Source organism: Prionailurus viverrinus, chromosome D1, assembly GCF_022837055.1.
Source record: "Prionailurus viverrinus isolate Anna chromosome D1, UM_Priviv_1.0, whole genome shotgun sequence".
Classification (NCBI taxonomy): Eukaryota; Metazoa; Chordata; class Mammalia; order Carnivora; family Felidae; genus Prionailurus; species Prionailurus viverrinus.
In genome coordinates this window covers 107,325,390-107,344,598 of record NC_062570.1, presented here as the reverse complement: position 1 = coordinate 107,344,598, position 19,209 = coordinate 107,325,390, and the positions used below count along the sequence as shown (strand labels likewise).

Sequence of the window (19,209 nt, the reverse complement as noted above, 5' to 3'; positions counted from 1 at the left end):
AAAGACGAGGAAATGCTTATCGTAAAAGTCAATAGCAGAAGCGGAGTAGTTCCCTTGGGGGGAAGGAGGTGTGAGGAGCGGGGGGCTTGGGGGCGGGGGTGGCAATACAGGCATTCACTAATTTGTTAACACATACGCACTGTGTGCTTTTCCGGTATAAGCTACATCTCAGAACAGTGGAAGGATAAAAAGGAAACCAGAAGTAAGGCCCCAGGGATAGAGCAAGTATGTGATTACTTGGAAAACAGGGTGGTTATTGGTCGGGGTAAGGGGTGAGTGCGGGGCTGGGTCTGGAAAGTGAGCAGCCCTCCTGGAAGGGCACCAGGTGGCCAGAGCAGGGCCCAGCTTGTGTTACAGACCACTTTCTGGGAGGATGCCAGCCTGACTCCCAGACCGCGGTGGTAATTCAGGCCGTCCGTGGAGTTTCAGGCTAAGTTTCAGATGTTTTCCTGGATGGGTCCAGGGTCACCTCAGAGTCCCCTCAGCCTCAACCCTTTGCGGTGTGACACTGCCACACGGGCCTGGGGTGCTCAGGCAGGGGCTCGGCAGGGCCATGCCCTCCCCCTACCTCAATCCTGACGCTGCCAGATGGCTGCTGACGCTCGGGAGGCAGTGGAGACTCCCTCCTCCCCCACAACACCCTTCCAATGGCTCCTGCCCATGCCGGTTGGCAGGTCTTGCCTCTCATGGTTCTGGCAAGGGGGCCCGCCCAGCAGAAGCTCGTGGGCCGCACTGCCCGCTCTGCTTCCTCCTCACCCACAGTCTCGTGGGCCCTTCCCTGCCTCACCCACAGTCTTTGTCTCTGAAGCGGCTGGGACCTGCTATCTCACCTCTCACTTGGGGCTCAGGCAGCGTCTGTGACACGTTAAAGGTCGAAACCCTTTATCTGGGTCCCTTAGTGCATCCCACACAAGTTCCTGGTTCAGTCCTAGAGCAGCAGGAGACAGAAGGCATCTAGAATGTACTTTGTGACAGGGTGGCTTCGGAGATCCAGCCCCAACTTAGCCTGCAGGACGTAGGGACCAAGGCCTGTAATGTTGGAGAAAGCAGACCCGAGTGGGGACGGGTAGGAGGTTATCTAAATGTCAACCCAAACTGCTCAACAGGATGTGCCCGGCCAGGGGGCATGGGTGGGCACGGGAGTCAGCAGATACTGCCCCCTGTTCCTCCCTCCCCTGCGGTACCCAGCCAGAGCTTGACCCGCTCGGCCACTCTAGTTATGAGTACTCAGATGTGGCCAGAGCTTGGGGTGAACCCAACTTCCACGCTCTGGAGTCCGGAAGGGGTCCTGCTGTCCCCGGAGGGAAATGGGAGGCTACGGGATGAACCCCAGCCTGAGACATGCCTCCCCACTCTGGCCCAGTGGCAGCCCAGACGGTGTGAAAGGCTCAGAGGATACATTCTTGCCTATCAACCCCCTTCCCCGTTGCCCACACCCCCTCAGGGACCCAAGGCTCTTTCTACTGTCACTCGTGGCCTCGACTGCTGACAGCCTGAAGGAGCCAGCCAGACCCGCCTCTGAATCAGGGCCTCCTCGACTTGCCGTGTGACCTGGGGCCAGCTGCTCACTGTTCTGAGCCTGACTTCTCTCCTCTGTCACCTGGTATAGGTTGGTAAAGGTTCAACCAGCTAATGAACCTGAAGCCCCGGGCACTCTGGGGCACTCCTCCACCGATGGGAGCTTCCTGGATCTCAGCTTTCTTTGCCTTAACGTCTCTTTTCCCAGATGTGCTTAGGGCAAGGGGAGCGAAGCCCTGGGGGAGGGAATATCCGTGGCCCAACTGGAAGTCCAGGGAAGAGGGTTCTGGGGGCAGCACCGAGGGCCCGAGTAGGCCGATCCCAGGGTGAAGATGTCGAGAGCCCACCCTGGTCAGCAAGACCCATCGGCCAGAGGCAAGAGGGTGGTGCCACGGGCAACCTGGATTGGGATCCCTGGGCCACAGCAAAAATGAAGACTGTGCCCTGTGGCCGGTAGGGAGGGCCAACCCTGAGCTCACACCTGGCCCATGCCTCCTTCTGGAAGCCAGAGTGGTCCCGACAGGATGGAGCCCAGGCCGAGGGCTCTTCTCCAGATGAGACCCAGCCCTGGGAAAATCCTTTTGGGGTCCCCCTGCCTCCAGGGAGCCTCCGCCTACACAGCAGACCTCATATCCCCGTGGAGACGTGGGACTCACGTCCAGGACTCACGCACCAGGACGCTGGCACGCACCGGGCTCCACCCCTGACACTTTTCCTTTGACCTCCCCCATTTCTCCCTAGTAAAACGGCTTCCGCAGAGCAGTTATGAGGATGAGAGTGTGTCGAGGCCCCGGTGCAAGGCCCGGCACACACCAGAAGCCCAGCAATTGTTACTTAGCCTTCCCCATCCCTCTTTTCCCACCAAGACACCGCTTCTAGCTGTGTGACCCTAGGCAAATGACCTGAGCTCTCTGATTCACTTTCTTCATCTGAAAAACAAGCTCGATGCTTACTACCTAAGAGTGCTTGGGATAGACCAGTGGGTGAAAGATCTTCGGAGACTGTTAGGTTGTGGTGCAACCTGTGGCACTCATTCGCACCGGTGCAAAGGAGTGGGGGGGAGGGTAGGGGCCAGCGAGCTAGGGACCCACCGGCCCTTGGTGGGTCAGAGACGAGGCCTTGGCTAGTTTTCCAAGGAGCTGTTGGAGGTAAGTGTGGCCATGGCTGAGCTCCAAGTAATGGCAGAGCGGGACCGGGAGAGCCTGGGGAGGCTCCTGGCCCCCTGGGGCTGCCTCTCCCTCCTCTGCCCTGAGCCTCTTACTCCACCCCCTCCCAGGTTCTCTCAGGTTGGGTTTCTGCCTCATTAAGCCACAAGTGAGCCGGCTCTCCCACAAACGGGCATCTGTCCCTTTAAGGCAGACACCTGAGCCTACCCTGTGACTGTGTGACTGTTCCTTGGAATCCCAGATTGGTTTTCACAGCTGGGCTGAGGGGGTGGGGAGCAGCTGGTCTGGGTCTCCCTGGGAGGACATCACGGCCCTTCCTGGCCCTGGGATTCTGCGACCGACCGGGAATTGTACCTGCTCGTAATATTCACCATCGAAATAGCCCCCAACGGTTTGTCAGGTACTATAACCCACTACCCCTTACAAGCCCCAAGCGAGATCCCTGGAGGCCCTAAGCACTAACAAGATCTTCGTGCCCCAGAGCAAAATGCACCCCTACCCCCCACAACTCGTGATTAAAAGTACAAGCTACACTGACCTCTAAAACACAAATAAGGAAGTCCACCAAGATTCAGACTTTTGCCGTGTTAGCTGCTTCAGTGCTGTTCATTGATTACCAGATTTTTCTAAAAAAAAAACTCCTAGTGCCCTATTTGGCTGCTACCTCCAGCACGCACAGTTTTACCTATGGGTGGCCCAGTCCCGGGTGTTAATGCCAGTGTAACCTTAGCAGGTAAGAGTGGTCACCTATCCTCGATGATGACACAGAGGCCTTGGGAGGCCATGGGACTTGTCCAAGTCACCAGTCAGTAAAGGGCAGAGCTGGTACGACACACACCCCTCTTTCTGGCCCGTCTTCATCTTTTGGGCTCATGGTGGTCTGAGATTTGAGTTCGACTGCCTGGGCTCAAAAGCCAGCATCATCACTTACTATTTACTAGCTGACATCCTGGGGCAAATCAGTTCTCCCCTCTGCGTCCTGTGGCTCGCTGCGTAAGGTGGAAACATTACCAATTCCCATTTCATGCTGGCCGGGAGGGTCAAACGGTGCCCAGCTCAGTGCACTGGTCTCCTTTCCTGTCATATTCATAGGACCAGGGCTTCTCCAAGCACTTTGCCTGTTGAGTTCTCACAGCAACCCATTTTACAGAGAGGGAAACTGAGGAACTGAGCGATTAAGGCATTCCTTCCAGGTAACACAGGTAGCAAACGGTGGCAATAGTAAGACCTCGCCAATGGTTGTCGGTATTTCATGCCGGCTGAGCTTTCCATGAAACTGTTTGAATGGTGGCACTTGTCGGGGACTGTCACGGTCCTTTCTCGAACTGGGTGTGTCCCTGGAGGGCAGGGCAGCATCGCGGGGGACACAGGTATGCTGGGGCCACGGACTGCCCCCTTTGGCGCGAGGACGGCGGCCTCTCAGATCGCCCAGGCTCCCATCCCTCCCCGGCTCTGCCTCTGCCGCGGGGTGGGCGGGGCGGGCGGGGCCGCTAGCCTATAAAAACGGCGCGCCCCTGAGGGCCTGACACTGACGACCGACCGTGGCCATGGCGCCCCCGAGCCTCTCGCGGGCTCTGGGCCTGGGCCTGCTCGCGCTCTGCCTCCTGGCGCTGCCCGGTGACGCCCGTGCCCGCCCGGCGGAACGCAGAGTCGGAGAACGCCAGAACCTGTCACTCAGTGACCCGCAGGTGCAGAAGGCAGCGCAGGCGGCCGTGGCCAGCTACAACATGGGCAGCAACAGCCTCTACTACTTCCGCGACACCAGGATCCTCAAGGCCCAGAGTCAGGTGTGGACGGGCGGGCGGGTCAGGGGCGAGAGGCAGCCTCCCACCAGGCCAGCAGGGCTTTCAGCCGGTGGCCAGGTTGAGGGGGTGCCACGAGAGTAATCGGAACATTTTCATACGATGTATTTTTTAAATCGGATTCATGCCAAGAATTCATTATGAACGACCTATCCAGCTTTCGGTGGACGGGATCCAGCCCTGTCTCACTAGCCTCACGGTAGCCCCCCGCCCTGAGGGGCGGACTGGGGAGAGGGGAGTGAGGGAGATGGGGCGGTGGGCTTCAGGACATGTGCACACCTGGGTCTCAGCTTCCTGTGTGGCCCGGGCCTCCGCCCCTCTCCCCAGGGGTCGCCACCAGAACTTCCCCATCCAGGGTCTGAATCCCGAGGCCCAGCCCAGCATGCCGAATGTGGAGAGAGGGGAGAGGTCTGGGTCTGGGGTAGTTTTCCGGTGCCCCTCACCCGCTCCTGCCCTCCCTCCCCAGCTGGTGGCCGGCATCAAGTACTACCTGACCCTGGAGATGGGGAGCACAGCCTGCCGGAAGAACGTGGCCACCGGAGATGGCGTAGATGTCACTACCTGCCCCCTGGCCACAGGCGTGCAGGAGGAGGTAACAGCCCCGCACCCCACTGCCCAGCACGCAAGGCCCTCGATTGTCCGGCCCGAACTGGTCTGGTTGGCCAGGCTGATGTCTGGCTGAACCTGTCCCTGTCACCTGGATGACTCACTCACCAGGCCAGGGTGGGGTACACAGAGGAGGAGACTGGGGCTTCTCCCTCACAGGAGCGGGCTAGCAAGATCTGGGATCTGGTCCCGGCCATCTGAGTCATTGTCCCTTTGGGCCAGTGACCGCTGCTCTCGAACCCCAGAGCACAGCGTCGCAGGCTGAGGATGGCAGTTGCCAGGAGTCAGGCCTGGGGCCCCACCCACCTCTCCTTCTCTCCCCGCAGAAACTGCGCTGTGACTTCGAGATCCTGGTGGTCCCCTGGCAGAATTCCTCCCAACTTCTAAAGCATAACTGTGTGACCATAACCTAGACCCCTTCAGGCACGGGAACCGGAAGGAGCAGGTGCAGCGCGGAAGGCACACATCCATGGATGTATCTGTCACAATAAAGTGCTGCCGGCTTCTCACATTGGACTCTCCTGAGTGCTTCACTCCCCGCCGCCCAGGACTCAGAGTTCCCAGCCTGTGACCATCCCATCCCCGCACGTGGGCCAGAGATGGCAGAGTCCCCACAGGCCATGAGACCTTGAGGGCAGGGACAGTGGCTTTCAAGTATACACTGTGGGCTATACGCCAGAGGGACTCCCCAGTGCTTTGCCCCAGGCAAGACTCCTGGAAGGGGACAGACAGGAAGCCCCAAGGGGACCGAGGTCACATCTGCCCACAGGAGGGATGAGGGGACAGAGGCAATTTGATGTCGTTTAAAGCAAATGGAACTGCAACATTTTATGCACAACTGCATATGTGGCTACCATTCGTCCTCACTGTATACACACGCACACACACACACACACACACACCACAATTCACACTTGGATGCTCCAGAAACACAGGTGCACACAGAAGTAACACCCTCTACCCCAAGCAGCCTGGACATGTATACAGACCTCCAAACACATAACCCCAGAGACCCACATCCCCCACCGGGAGCTGTGCCTCAGACACACACACACACACACACACACACACGCACACACGCACACACGCACACGCCTGGAACAGGACGAGCAGTAACTAGATCCCTTGGGAGCACTAGGTGTGGGCCCCAGCAGGCCCTGGCGGGCTGAACTTTGGTGGCTGTGGACCTGGGGAATGCCCCTGCCCCGGTCTTCTGTCCCTCACCGCCCCCATCGTGCCTGCCTCCAGTCCCCTGCCCAGTGCTAGGACCGAATGAGGAGCAGCCCCCGGTGCCAGGCCCTGCCCTCTGCTCCCAGAGGCTATGTAGGGGTAGGGATGGGGAGGCGGAAAATAGAGGTAACTTCCACCTGGAACACTGAGGAGCGAAGGGGCTGAGTTTGATGGGAACTAGGGGTGCAACGGAAAACCTCAGCCCTGCTTGAGCCTGTCAGACGAGACAGCTCAGACAGCCCAGGGCCATGGAGTGTGGAGGTCGGCCTCTGCTTGGAAGGGCTCCCGTGGGCCACCTAGCAGGAGCCTCTGACACTGGGCAGGGGAAGTGGCAGGAAATGCTTACTCAATGAATGTGTGAGGTGGTGGGTGAGGCGAGGCCTGCGGATATCTGCCAGGTGGCCTCTCCACCCCCGGAATCAGTGCCCGGATCCCAGATGGCATCTCGTCTGCACAGTCTATTCCCGGGCCTCGGGCCAGGCGGTACCCCGGGCCGGGCCAGGGAGTGAGGCTCTGCTTCTGCCCGAGGGCCTGGAGTCTTCACCTCTGTCTGGCCCAGCCTAGAGGTGGTGGAGGGGGAGGGAGACTGGCAAAACCATCCTGCACTTGACCCCCTCCAGCCCGTACTGTGCCCTGGCCTCTCTCTACCAGGGACGAGGTGGCTGCCGTAGACGGTGCAACGCCCCACTCCGGTTGTGAAGTGCCAAGGCTGGGCTCGAGCCTGACTCAGCGCTAGGTCTCCGGCACCGGGCCCAGGCCCTTGGGGACCTGGGTCAGAGCCTTACCTCCAACAAGACCATGGGGACGGGCTCTGGGCATTTTGCCCAGGTTCAGGCTGAAAGTAAGGGGACTCATCTAAGCCCTAGACCAGGCAGGGTTGGGGGTGGGGGCGGCCATTAGTCTCATTCTCTGTTTTCCTCCAACAGAGGCTCATCTATCCCCTCAATACACACACACACACACACACACACACTCACACTCACATATACACATACATTGTGTTCCCACCCACCCCCACCTGCACTCCTACCAATAGCCTGAGGCCAGGAGGACTTGAACAGCCACCACCCAGCTTCCCCTCACTTGGGTTCTTTAATGTGACCCCAGGCAGGGCAGGGTATGGCAATGACCTCTGACCTCTGAGTGCATGTTATCGCCATCAGGTCGGCACTCTTGTACTGGATTCTGAAGGTCTCGGTAGGCCCGGCTTCCTGGACTCTGAGCCCCTGGAACCTACTGATCCCCCAGGCCCTCACAACCAGGGGCTGGTCCAGCTGGTTCTTTTTCTCCCAACTCTGGGGCCAGATGGACCTTCCTCCCCGAAGCAAGGTGACTGCCCACTCACCCCTCCAGCACCGAGCCCGGCCCCCTTTCTGAGTCACCTCTCTGGCTGCTGCTAATGCACTGTGGGCCCAAGCCAGGATACAGGCCCTGGGGGTGGGGGTGGGGGGCCGGAGGGGACCATGAACAGCGCCTGTCACACACAACACTCACACACACACATGCACACCCGCCAGTGCACACAGTTCCCCTGCCCTGTGCCTTGGCTTACCCAGGGAGGACACAGAGCCACTTGGGGTTTTAAAACTCTGTTAGGGCCCAGCCCTGTGGGCCCGACAACCACTCCAGCAGATGTAGGAACTTGTCCTGGCCCACCCTGGTGGGCAGCTTGCCAGAGGCCGAAGGCTTTCATCCCATGTCTCTCTCCATCGAGGGGTCACTTCCTGAAGTCCTCTTCTCCAGTCTGCAGGGGTAGGATGGGAGGCTGACTGAGCCAGTACTGGCCTCTGTCCTCTCACCTGCCCCTGTGACCCTTAGGGGCACGTCTGGGGGCGAGCCTCCCATGCCTTGCCTTCAGGGGTCCTCCCATGCCGGCCCCTCTCCTCTGGTCCTGCCCTGTTCACCTCAAACGCTGTGTCCACAATCTCGTCCAGGACGGATGCCTGGGAGCGGAATTTCTGCTGATGATGTTCCACCCCGGCCACCAGTTGCAGGAAGCGGAACAGGAGCTCTCGCTGCCTGGGGGCGGGAGGGGGGCAGAGGAGAGGCTGAGTTGACCTGTCTGGCAGGGCCCTTTGGGCTGCCAGAGCCCTCCCCCCACTCCAGCTCCTCGTGCTTGACACCCACCAGCCCGCCCTCACGGCTCTTCTGAGCGTGGCCTTTCGTGGTGCTTCTCTTCCACGAGTAAAAAGCCCCGCGCGTGCCTGTGCCACGGAGGACGCTAACCCTCCCGATTATCCCTCCCTCCCTCCACCCACCCGTCTGCTTGCCCCTCCAACTACCCCATACCTCTCTAGGCACCCACTCACCCATCGGCCCATTCATGCCCCCACCTACCCAGCCATCCACTCACTCATCCGACCACCCCAACCTTGTAGTTGCTCACCCGCGCCCCCATCTACCTGCTCGTCCCTGGACCCAGCCACCCACCCCTTCGCCGTGTTGTGCAGTCAGTCATCCACCTCACAACCCCCCTCCCCAACCATGCATCCAGCCGACTACCCACCCATCAACCCCCTCATCACCTGCCTGTTTTATAAATCCATCCACCAAATGACACTGAAATAAATGCACACTGCCAGGTGCTCTGAGGACACAGAAATGAACAAGAAACCCTCCTCGCCCTTAAGCAGCTCAGCCTGTAGCAGAGCCAGGAAAGCAAACTGAGTGCTTCCACTCGGGATAAGTGCAAACACAGAGTGCTGAGGGTGCCCGAGGAGGAAAACCCCATCCAGTACCGGGGATCAGAAAAGGCTTCCAGAGGAAGTGCCATGGAGCTGAGTTTGAAAGACACGTGAGGGTTTGCCAGGCTTCGGCAAGGTTCCTGGTCCCCTACTCCAGAAGAACGGGGTTACGCTGGGGGCCAGGGCAGGCCTCAGGGAAGGAGGCTGTAGAGAGTGGATGCCTAAAGGAGGCAAGCGTCTTGTAGCGTCTTAAATGCTGACGATGAAGGAAAAGCCCAAACTACTTTTAACACAGACCACTAAGAAAGGAAAGAGGAAAACAAATGAACGACAACAACACAAACACAAACAGAGAGCACTCGTAGTGGAGGTGGACCAGTGGGGAAGAGTCTGGAGGCCAAGAAACCCCCAAGGAGAGTGTTACAGAGGTGCCAAGGGTCCGCTGTGCCAGGGGCCAAGTTGCTGGAACGTGGGGGGAGGGGCCGGGAGGGCCGGGAGGTGAAGCGAGCCGGATTGGAACTCAGCTCTCCCAAATCTTGGTCACTTGAGCCTGGCACTGGCAGCCAGAGGACACTCCAGTTAGAGAGGACAGTGTGGGCAAAGGCCTAGATGTGCCAGCATGGGAGTGGCCATGAGGCAACGAGGGAGGCTGGCAAAGGCTTGATCACAGAGGGCCTGTTGGGGCTTGAGCTCTGATGGTGGGTGAGGAGAGGCTGGAGGCTTCCAGGAGTCAGGCTGCCCTGTCGGCTGGCTTAGAGCCAGACTGGCTGAGGTAGAGGGGGGCCCAGCTTTCGGAGAGAAGGTTCTCTGGGGAGCCAGGAAGCGGGAGTCTGTGCCGAGGTCCCCCAGCCAGGAGCACAGCCACAAGTCCCCAGCCGTCCTGGACCAATTGGCTAATTGATTCGACGAGAATGGGGTGTTGACCATCTGCCTCCCAGGCCTTCTCCCAAGCCGCTCCTCGACCTATCCTTCTCATCCCTCCACCTAACCGACCACTGCTCTCCATGGCCCAGCACAGGTCCTTAGCAATAGGGTTGTCGTGGGCGGGCCTCGTCCGTGTCATCTTTGGGTCCCTGGAACCCTCGCAGGGCCTGACCCAGAGCAAGGGTCAGGGATGCTCCTTGAGTAAACAGATGAGCAGGATCGCTGTTTCTCTGGGACCTCTCCGATGCCCTGCGCTTGTCCTCAGCCTCGAGGAGCTCTCATGGCCCTCTAGGCACCGCTCGTGGGATTCTCTTGGCGACACAAGATGGCTCTGGGGTGAGCAGAGGTCACTTGTGGTCTCCACCTCCACCCGTGGGCTCTACCTGAGCCTTGGCGCTCCACCCCCCCTTCCAGAGAGGTGGGCGATGTCCCTTTCCCTGCCAGACCATGGCCGCCCCTCCCTTTGCGCCTCCTTACTTCTCAGTCATGGTCCCAAATTTCTTCTCAATGAGCTGCTTCTGTTTGGTATGTTCACTCACCACCTCTTCAGGCTCTGGATGTAAAAAAGGGGAACGTCCAAGAGATGCCTGGATCGAGAGGAGGTAGAAGGAACCTTGTGTGTCACAGAGATGTTCAAATGGGGCTAAAGGATGGGGCGCCTGGGTGGCTCAGTCGGTTAAGCGTCTAACTTGGTCATGATCTCACGGTTAGTGAGTTCAGGCCCTGTGTCGGGCTCTGTGCCGACAGCTCAGAGCCTGGAGCCTGCTTCGGATTCTGTGTCTCCCTTTCTCTCTTCCCCTCCCCTCACTCGCGCGCGCTCTCTCTCTCTTTCTCTCAAAAAATAAACATTCAAAAACAAAAATCAAATGGGGCTAAAGGAGTTTTTGTCCATGATGGCCCCAAAGAGATGGCCTCTCCACGCAGAGTGGGTATCAGTTTTGTTTGTTCGTTTGTCTCTCCTTCTGGAAAAAGTCCCCCGGTTTTCCTGAGGAACCACTCCTGCGCCTTTTGGGTCCACACCATCCAGCAGGGGTTGACCCTGTCCCCCGACCTCCAAGGACATGTGACCCAGACCTGACCAATCAGAACAGCCTATTCTTTTGGCTATAGTGATTGGCTCCAAAATCGTCAGATGATCAAAGAAAAGAAGCCTCATTTCTGGGTCCTTGTTGGAACAGTTGGAAGAAGAGGACCTCTCTGCTGGGCATGCTAGGGATGCTAATTTGCAAGGATTTGGGGCTAGAGTGGCAGGTGGCCCTTTTCCTAACACAAGGGAAGAACCACCCGAAGCACAAAACCACACAGAGGACTACAGAGCAGAGAGGTAGAAGGAGACGAGCTCCTGACCAGCATTCGAGTCCTGGATCCAGCCATTCCTGAAAACCCCCACACCCTGAACTTGCTAAGTAATTTGAGCCAATTAATTCCTCTTTCTCCTTAAGCACTTTTGCCCTGAGCGTCTAACCCTGATGGAGGGGGCAGGTGAGGGACCAGGTGACCCCTGGGGATCCTTAGTCCTCTAGTGTTGATGAGCCCAAGAGTGGGATTCTTGGAGCTCAGATTCTAAAGTTCTGAAGATCTTTAAGCAGGAAGCAAATCAACTGTCTCAACGTCCATCGTTCAGGAAATCGGCTTTGTAAAAATGAACACGTACAGGAAACTTCAATTTTTACTCTCAATCCACTTTGAGTGGGTCTGGACAAGTGCGTAGGCAGTCAAAACCATCCCATGTAAAACCAACCGCTATAACCTTTATAAGTTATTAGAAGAAATGACTGTTTGGCAAATCATAATCTGGCTAATTAGTCATTTCATAAAGGGGGCTTTCAAGAATTGACTATCCGCTTAATTGGCTTTTAGAGGATCGCCTTAGAGCTCTTTGGACCAAAGGTCTAAGCTCTGTAAGTTCTCCCGAGTCTCAGATTCTCAAACTCTGCCACTGAGACCGGAATTCTGTGTCTGACCGTGGAAGGAGGGCCAGCACCTGATTTTCGGAGTTCGGTCAGTGAGTCATCCAGTAGATTCTCATGGATCCGGGCTGCCCTCTGGGAAGAAAAGGCTTTTGTCCTGCCAGAGTCCCCTGTCTGCCTTTTTCTGGAACACCCTCCACCCTTCCCTCCAGCCTCTGTGCCCACCCCTTCTGGCTTCCCTCACTGGCCCACCTGCCCCACCGCACTCAGTACCTCCTGCTTTATTTTCTCCAGGCCTTTGAGCAGAGCCATCTGGAAGTTATCCACCAGGACGGCGATCACCAGGCTGGGGATGGTGGGGGTGGGTAGTGGGGGCGGGTACTCTCAAGGAGGAGGCTGTATGTAGGAGGGGCCCTGCAACCCTCCTCCGGGTTCCTTGTGGCACAACCAAGGGGAGATGGCTGGAGAGGCTGGGCAGGGGTGCCCCAGGTTAGGTGGGGATTGGGGGTGAAGCTGGGGAGCAAGGTAGGGGTGGAGTCCTTACTTGAGGAAGATGAAGTATTGGATGATGATGTAAATCATGAGAATAGGGATGATGTACCAGGCGCCTGGGAGAGAGGGCGTCGTTCGAGCCGTGAGCTCCTTGACGGCCCTCCCTACACCCCTGCCAGCATCAGAAGCCCCACTTCGCATACGGGGTAACGGAGCCCTCGGGGTCTGCCCTCCCAGCCAAGCCCCTGCCCTGCACCCAGCCTGGGGCCTGTCCCACCCTGGGCCCGGCTGTCCAGGTAGATGAGGGACCAGTCGTCCAGGGTGAGCATGGTGAAGAGAGTGAAGACGGTGGTGAAGATGTTCTGAAAGCGCTTGGGGTCAGATTGACGGAACAGAGCCCGGAGCACCACGGAGAAGAGGACTGGCTGTTCAGGGCCAAACCAGGCTCACAGGGTCCCGTCCCCCCCCCCCCCCCCCCCACCGCTACAAACCCTTCCACCGCAGCACCTCAGGCTCCCACCCCAGGCCCCACAGCACAGGATACAGAGGCAGGTAAACATGAGGATAAGGATAGCAGTGACGGACGGCAAGGACCGGACCAGAGTCCCAGTCACTTCCTGGAGGCTGGTCAAGAAGCTGTGGGCAGAAGTTGAGAGCGAGGCCGAACGAAGGAGCAGGGGTGGGGATCTGTGCCCAGCAGCCGGAGACTGCAAGGGCGGGCAGGAGGTCCCCGTTTTGCCCGGGGCTTGGGACAGTCCAGCCCTCTCTGGAAAATGACTGGTCTGAGCAGATGGCAGGAGGCTTATCAGAAGTGGGCTGGAGGGGCGCCTGGGTGGCGCAGTCGGTTAAGCGTCCGACTTCAGCTCAGGTCACGATCTCGCGGTCCGGGAGTTCGAGCCCCGCATCGGGCTCTGGGCTGATGGCTCGGAGCCTGGAGCCTGTTTCCGATTCTGTGTCTCCCTCTCTCTCTGCCCCTCCCCCGTTCATGCTCTGTCTCTCTCTGTCCCAAAAAATAAATAAGCGTTGAAAAAAAAAAAATTAAAAAAAAAAAAGAAGTGGGCTGGAGCCTGTAGTCTCTTCATCCCCCATCCCTTAAACAGGTCACAGGAGACACGCTGGTTGCCCGGGCCTGTGTCCCCATCTCCTGCGGAGTCCCCACACCAGGGTGGGCAACCATGGCCCCAGCTGACCTGAGCCTCCGCAGGACCCGGATGGCCCTCAGGGCCCGCAGGCTCTTGAAGACCTTGAAGATCCGGAAGACGCTTTGGTGGTAGACGAAGGAGAAGGAGTTGAACTGCAAAAGCATGAAGTCCAGCATAGCCATGATCATGATGAAGAAGTCTGAGGGCACAGCGGGGGGGCTGGGTGTCACTGACTCCTGCCCAGGCACCTGGCTCCCAGACCCCCTGTCCTCCCGACACCAACGCCCTCCGCCAGTCCGCTTTCGTCCTCAGCCTCCTCTAGCAGTCCCGTGGCTCCCTCCACACACACACACACAGACACACACACCATCCTCACTCACCCAGAATGTTCCAAGAGTCAGAAAAATACTTGAGGCCTAGAGCAATGATCTTGAGCACAGCTTCCACTACGTAGATGCAGAGGAAAACGGAGTCCAAGGCCATGAAGTACCACTCTGCACGGACACAAGCGGCTCACTGGGGGCCACCCCCCAGCAACCTTAGCCCCTCTCCCCACCTCCCCTCTGGAATCTCACACAGCCCTGCAGGGAGCACCCGGCTCTGCCCTGATGGCTGTGTGTCTTCACTGCTCTGTGCCTCAGTTTTCTTGTCTGTAAAGCAGTGATAACACCGTCCCTGGCCTGACCCCCCCTGAACTCAGGACTGATCTTCGGAATTCAGGAAACTTCTAGAAGCTTCTACCTGTCAGTCAGTCTTACCTTTTAGAGACTAAGGAAGGAACTGCCGGAACCGAAAAAAGAAACATTTGAGAAAGACTGCCGGCACAGAATCCGAGAGTTGCCAGAAAGTTCCTCTCACCCTCATTATAATGTTAAAATCCTCCTCTGAATATTCATCCCCAGCCCCAGTAAAAGGAGTCTGCTTTCCCTTGTTAGGGGAATCACAGCTTTAGAAAGTATTTCCCTTGGGGCCTCCTGGGTGGCTCAGGTCAGGATCTCACGGTGGTTGGGGGGTTTGAGCCCCGCATCCGGCTCTGTGCTGACGGCTCAGCTCGGAGCCTGGAGCCTGCTTCAGATTCTGTGCCTCCCTCTCTCTATGTCCTTCCCCCGCTCACGCTGTCTCTCTCTCTCTCTCTGTCTCTCAAAAAAGGAATAAATGTTAAAAAAAAGAAAAGAAAAGAAAGTATTCCCCTTGATGTCCTTATTTCTACAGATAAAGATGACCTTGTGAGTTAACTCAGCCTGGTGTAGTCTGCCTGTAACTCACCAAGCAGCAGACCCACGTTGGTCCGGTGACGATACCGGTCTGTCTCGTAGCATTTTTGTGAATATTACATTCATTTCACACAGAATAAGAATGCAGCCACTTTTATTCTCTCTTTAGGTAATGTGTGCTGTGGCAGGCCTTTCTTTCACCTTGCTACCAGGAGTCCTAGGGCCCACCTTCCCCAGTTTTCCACCCTCACCCTTCCACCGCATTCCAGGGTCTCCGGGCCCTTCTGGGCGACCTGGGTTCCACCAGCTGTCCCGCAAAGCGGCGTGTTTAGGGTTGGCGCGCCACCTGGTGTCTGTATCACGAACAGCACGTCCTCCAGTTTTGCGGGCCTGTCTGTGGCTGACTGGTTGACCTCAGCAAAATCTCTGAGGCTCATCTTGAATACTGGGCAATGCTGTCGACTTCCCACGGGTCAGAATCAAATGAGCTAAGTTACATAAACCGCCCGACACTAGATTAGGCCCACAGGAGGCCTGGAACAAGATCTATGGCCGGCTCCATGTGAAAGGGGATTCCCCAACTCTTACCACCCCGGACCTCGACTTCGGCAAAAGTCTGGGCCACAAGCATGATAGTGTTGAGGCTGACGACGAGGAAGATGAAGGCTTCAAAGGGTAAGGACTCAGTCAGGTTCCTAAGCATTCCCCGGAGGCGCTGAGTGAGGTGGCTTAATTTTTCCCACAGCCTGTAGAAGAGATTCACGGTGTGCAGCTTCTTGTGGGCCCGCTGAGTTCTGGCGGCTATAAGGGGGACAGAAAGTCAAGTCTGTGTTGGAGGAGGAGGCATACTCCCAGACTGACTTGGGGTTCGTCTTCATGCCTGCCTGCTTGCCTACCATTGACTCACTGAAGTGCCCGTAGACTAGTCCTGTGCTGGTCCTGCGGCCACCGTCCTGACCTCTTCCGTGGCAGATGCCGGCCTGTTTGGGATTTGTGGTCTACTCAGGCGCATCTTGCAGGCTCATGCTTCTACACCTCCAGGCCTTTCTCTACCCACATGGCAACTTAAGCACGGAAAACCCCATGCTCGTCCCTAACCCATCGTCTGGGTAAACTCTCCCTCTCCCTCTGAGATCCTGCTGGAACATCCCCTCCTTTTAGCTGCCTTCCCTACTGCTATCCAGTTAGGCACCTGCCCCTCTCTGCTTGTTTGTGAGGCTGTTGCTCTGTTTACTGAACCATTAGAGGCCAAGCTTGGGGGACTGTGAATTAATAGCTAAGGTCCCTCCTGCCCTCAAGGCCCTCATTCAGACAGCGGTTCCCAATCTCTGTCAAGATGCTCATGGTTGAGTGGGGGCAAATGTGGACAAATAGAATCCACAGTGGTAACTGCCCTGATATGGTGGGCTAGTCTAGGATTGGTTGTCTAAGTGACCACCCCCAGTCTTGGAGCCCCTTGAGGGCAGGATTCTTTTTCTCTGTGCTTCCAGGGCCCAGGCAGGCCAGGCACCCGTACGACACAAGAAGAAATGTTCAATCAGGGAGTGTACATATGCAAGGCAATGACTGGATGAACAAGTAGCAGGTGGCCTCAAGAGGTGCATCGTTCAAGGAACAAAAGATGGATGATGGACAGCCAGGTGAGCGGATAGCCAATGGAATATGCGTGCAGGTTAGAGTCATGCCTCATGATCCGCCGAAGGTCAGTGCAGGGCCCGAGTCAGGCCTGAAATCTGGGCCAGGCAGCGGGAGTTGGGGCTGCGGGGAGCAGCGACTCACTTTTACGCTTCTGAAATTGCTCATCTTCTTTGGACCAGGTTTCCAAGGAAGTTGTAGAGGAGGAATCCTGAGGATGGACTTTGTTGGATATCTGGGATGCACACGAGTACACTACACTGAGGGAACGTCTCAAGCTGAAGGCTGAGTGCTGTATTTGTGCCATGCTGGGGCGGAGGGCTATTACGCTAGAATGGAAAGACGGTCTGGCCACACTGTGAGACCTGTGTGGGCCAAAGACTTGGGAGCTACCATGATGGTGCTCCCCATAGCGGTGATCACCAGGGAGATGATCATGACGACGTACAGCATGGTGGTGCTTGCCATGGTGATGCTCCTTGTGGTGGTGCTCACCATGGTGGCGCTCTGCATGGTGGCCATGGTGGCGTTTGCTATGGTGGCCGTGGTGGTGCTCACTGTGGTGTCTGCCGGAGCGAGGTATGCGATCCTGGTGGGACCCCGCATAGGAATGGTGGGAATAGGTCTCTCCATGATGAAGAGGCCCTCTGTGGTGGTGGACTTCAAGATGATGCTTACCATGCTGATGGACCTCACTGTGATGGTGAGAGCCACCATAGGGGTTGGAATCCTTACGGTGGTAAGGCTCACCTTGGTGATAGAGCCCACTATGATGGGAAACTTCGCCATGGTGGTGAGATCCACCATGGTGGTGGGACCCCCTATGGTGGTGAGACTGCCCATCATGGTGGTAGGAATCACCACGGTGGCGGGGCCTATCATGATGTCTCCTGCTACCATGGTGGTAATCACCATGAACAGTGCCATGAGAAGGAGCCAGGGCAAGGGATGTGGAGTGGTGGGCTCCACCATGATGGTGGGCCTCACCATGGTGGTGGGAATGGCGGGGGTGGTGGGAATTGCCAGAATCGTGAGAGGAGGCATTGTCATGGGAGTCTGGATATTCACCAAGGTGGTGAGATCCACTATGATGGTGGGATATGCCATAATGCTGGGATGTGCCATGATGGCGGGACTTGTCCTGATGGTGGGACCTACTGTGATGGGAGGACCCATCGTGATGGTGGGACTCACCGTGGTGGTGGGACTCACCATGGTGGTGGGGCCCCATGTGATGGGAGGACCCATGATGATGGTGGACTATGCCTTGATGGTGGGACCCGCCATGGTGGTGGGACCCACTGTAGTGGTGGGACTCACCATAGTGGTGGGACCCACCGTGGTAATGAGACCCACGATGGTGGTGGACTCCACTATGGCCTGGTCTGTGCTGTGGCGTTGGTGAGTTGGGGTGAGATAACACATCCAAATTATTGGTGTCTGCCTCATTTTGAGCTGTTTTAGCCAACGAGTGTTGATCCATGACTATGCTGGGACCTCTGGAATGAGGAGAGCTCAAGATGTGGGCCAAAAGACTCCTTCCTGAATTGTTCCTCCCACCTAAGCTGTGGCACTGGGGTTTCTAGGAAAGCCCGAGTCTTCACACGGAATTCTCCCTTTATGATGTCACCAGCAAGCCCCTTCCCAGGTCTAATTCCAAAATGTCTCCTCCTTAACATTATAGTTCAGAATCAAGGATCATTGTGTCTAGTCTTTTCATTGTAAAATGAGGAAACTGAGGTCAAGAAAAGGGAAGGGGTTATTTCCGCAGGGTCAGCTGGGAAGATGGCAGAATAGGAGGTCCCTAGGCTCACCTCATGATAAAGGTACAACTAAATAACACTCACATCAGGGTAAATCACCCAGAAAACAAGCTGAAGCCTGGCAGAACAAACTCACAACTAAAGGTAGAGAAGAGGCCACATCAAAGAAGTTAGGAAGGATGAAGACATGATTTGAGAGTGAAACAGACCATAGCCATCAATGGTGGGGAGACAACCAGTGGTGCAGAGAAGGGTGAAAACAGACTTTCACACCAGGGAGCCCATGAACAGAGAGCATGAATCCCCATGATATTTGTCCTAGAAAGCAAGAGGTGCCAAATTTCATGAGTTCTTACAACAATTGGGACTAAAAGCCTGGAATTTTTGGGTGTTTGTTTGTTTTGGTGTTTGTTTGTTTTTAGAGAGGGAGAGAGAGAACACCAGTGGGGGAGAGGGGCAGAGGGAGAGTGTGGAGTTATTTCTAGAATGTATTGTAAGTCCTAGAGGGTGAATGGGGCAATAACTGAAACATCCGCAATGTCTCAAGGCTGTCAAATGTGATAACATTATGAGATACAGAGCCCCTTGATCCCCCCAGAGGACAGTTAAGATACAAAACCCGTTGTAACTCCCTGACATTCCTTGAAACTACACCCACTCCCTGAATGTCTTCATGTAGTCAGCAGGTGCATGTCTGGTTTATGTCTAAAGATCCTTTGTGTTCTCTTTCCATGCTTTGATATGCTTTGATACTTATATCTAATGAAAGCATGAAATAAAGGCTATGCGTAGACCCCAGACCCCAGCTGCTGCTGCTGTCTCACAGAGGCAGTCCTGCACATCTGCTCAATCTGGTGTCTGAGAACTTCTTCTTCAGTGCATGGCCACAGAAGGGAGGAGAGAGAGAGAGAGAGAGAGAGAGAGAGAGAGAGAGAGAGAGAGAATCCTAAGTAGGTTCCACTCTCAGTACAGAGCCTGATGCAGGGCTCAGTCCCATGACCCTGGGATCATGACCTGAGCCAAAATCAAGAATCAGAAGCTCAACCAACTGAGCCATCCAAACACCCCAAATCTGGGGTGTTTTAAAAATCAGCAGGCTCTGCTCTGGGAGAACCTGGAGGGC

General features: G+C 56.6%; 2 protein-coding genes across 2 annotated transcripts; one reads left to right on the top strand and one right to left on the bottom strand.

The window, feature by feature from the left end:
* Nucleotides 1-4,191: 4,191 nt before the first annotated feature.
* Nucleotides 4,192-5,603, top strand: CST6 (cystatin E/M). The gene is made up of 3 exons (XM_047878872.1): nt 4,192-4,471; nt 4,953-5,078; nt 5,419-5,603. The coding sequence occupies exons 1-3, from the start codon at nt 4,232-4,234 to the stop codon at nt 5,503-5,505; spliced, it is 453 nt and encodes a 150-aa protein (XP_047734828.1). The 5' UTR covers nt 4,192-4,231; the 3' UTR covers nt 5,506-5,603.
* A 2,346-nt stretch (nt 5,604-7,949) lies between these two features.
* Nucleotides 7,950-17,875, bottom strand: CATSPER1 (cation channel sperm associated 1). Its single transcript, XM_047878816.1, has 12 exons — nt 16,468-17,875; nt 15,277-15,489; nt 13,855-13,968; nt 13,523-13,673; nt 12,877-12,968; nt 12,610-12,753; nt 12,385-12,448; nt 12,114-12,186; nt 11,915-11,975; nt 10,408-10,483; nt 8,227-8,341; nt 7,950-8,066 (listed from the first exon to the last, which is right to left on the bottom strand). The coding sequence occupies exons 1-12, from the start codon at nt 17,804-17,806 to the stop codon at nt 8,040-8,042; spliced, it is 2,469 nt and encodes an 822-aa protein (XP_047734772.1). The 5' UTR covers nt 17,807-17,875; the 3' UTR covers nt 7,950-8,039.
* Nucleotides 17,876-19,209: the final 1,334 nt, after the last annotated feature.

Coding starts and splice junctions, on each gene's coding strand:
- CST6 (XM_047878872.1), top strand. CDS start 4,232: ATGGCGCCCCCGAGCCTCTCGCGGGCTCTGGGCCTGGGCCTGCTCGCG. Junction 4,472..4,952: donor TCCTCAAGGCCCAGAGTCAG/GTGTGGACGGGC, acceptor CTCCCTCCCCAG/CTGGTGGCCGGCATCAAGTA. Junction 5,079..5,418: donor CCACAGGCGTGCAGGAGGAG/GTAACAGCCCCG, acceptor CTCTCCCCGCAG/AAACTGCGCTGTGACTTCGA.
- CATSPER1 (XM_047878816.1), bottom strand. CDS start 17,806: ATGGATCAACACTCGTTGGCTAAAACAGCTCAAAATGAGGCAGACACC. Junction 12,754..12,876: donor CCTCATGTTTACCTGCCTCT/GTATCCTGTGCT, acceptor CTGAACAGCCAG/TCCTCTTCTCCGTGGTGCTC. Junction 11,976..12,113: donor TGGAGAAAATAAAGCAGGAG/GTACTGAGTGCG, acceptor TTTTCTTCCCAG/AGGGCAGCCCGGATCCATGA.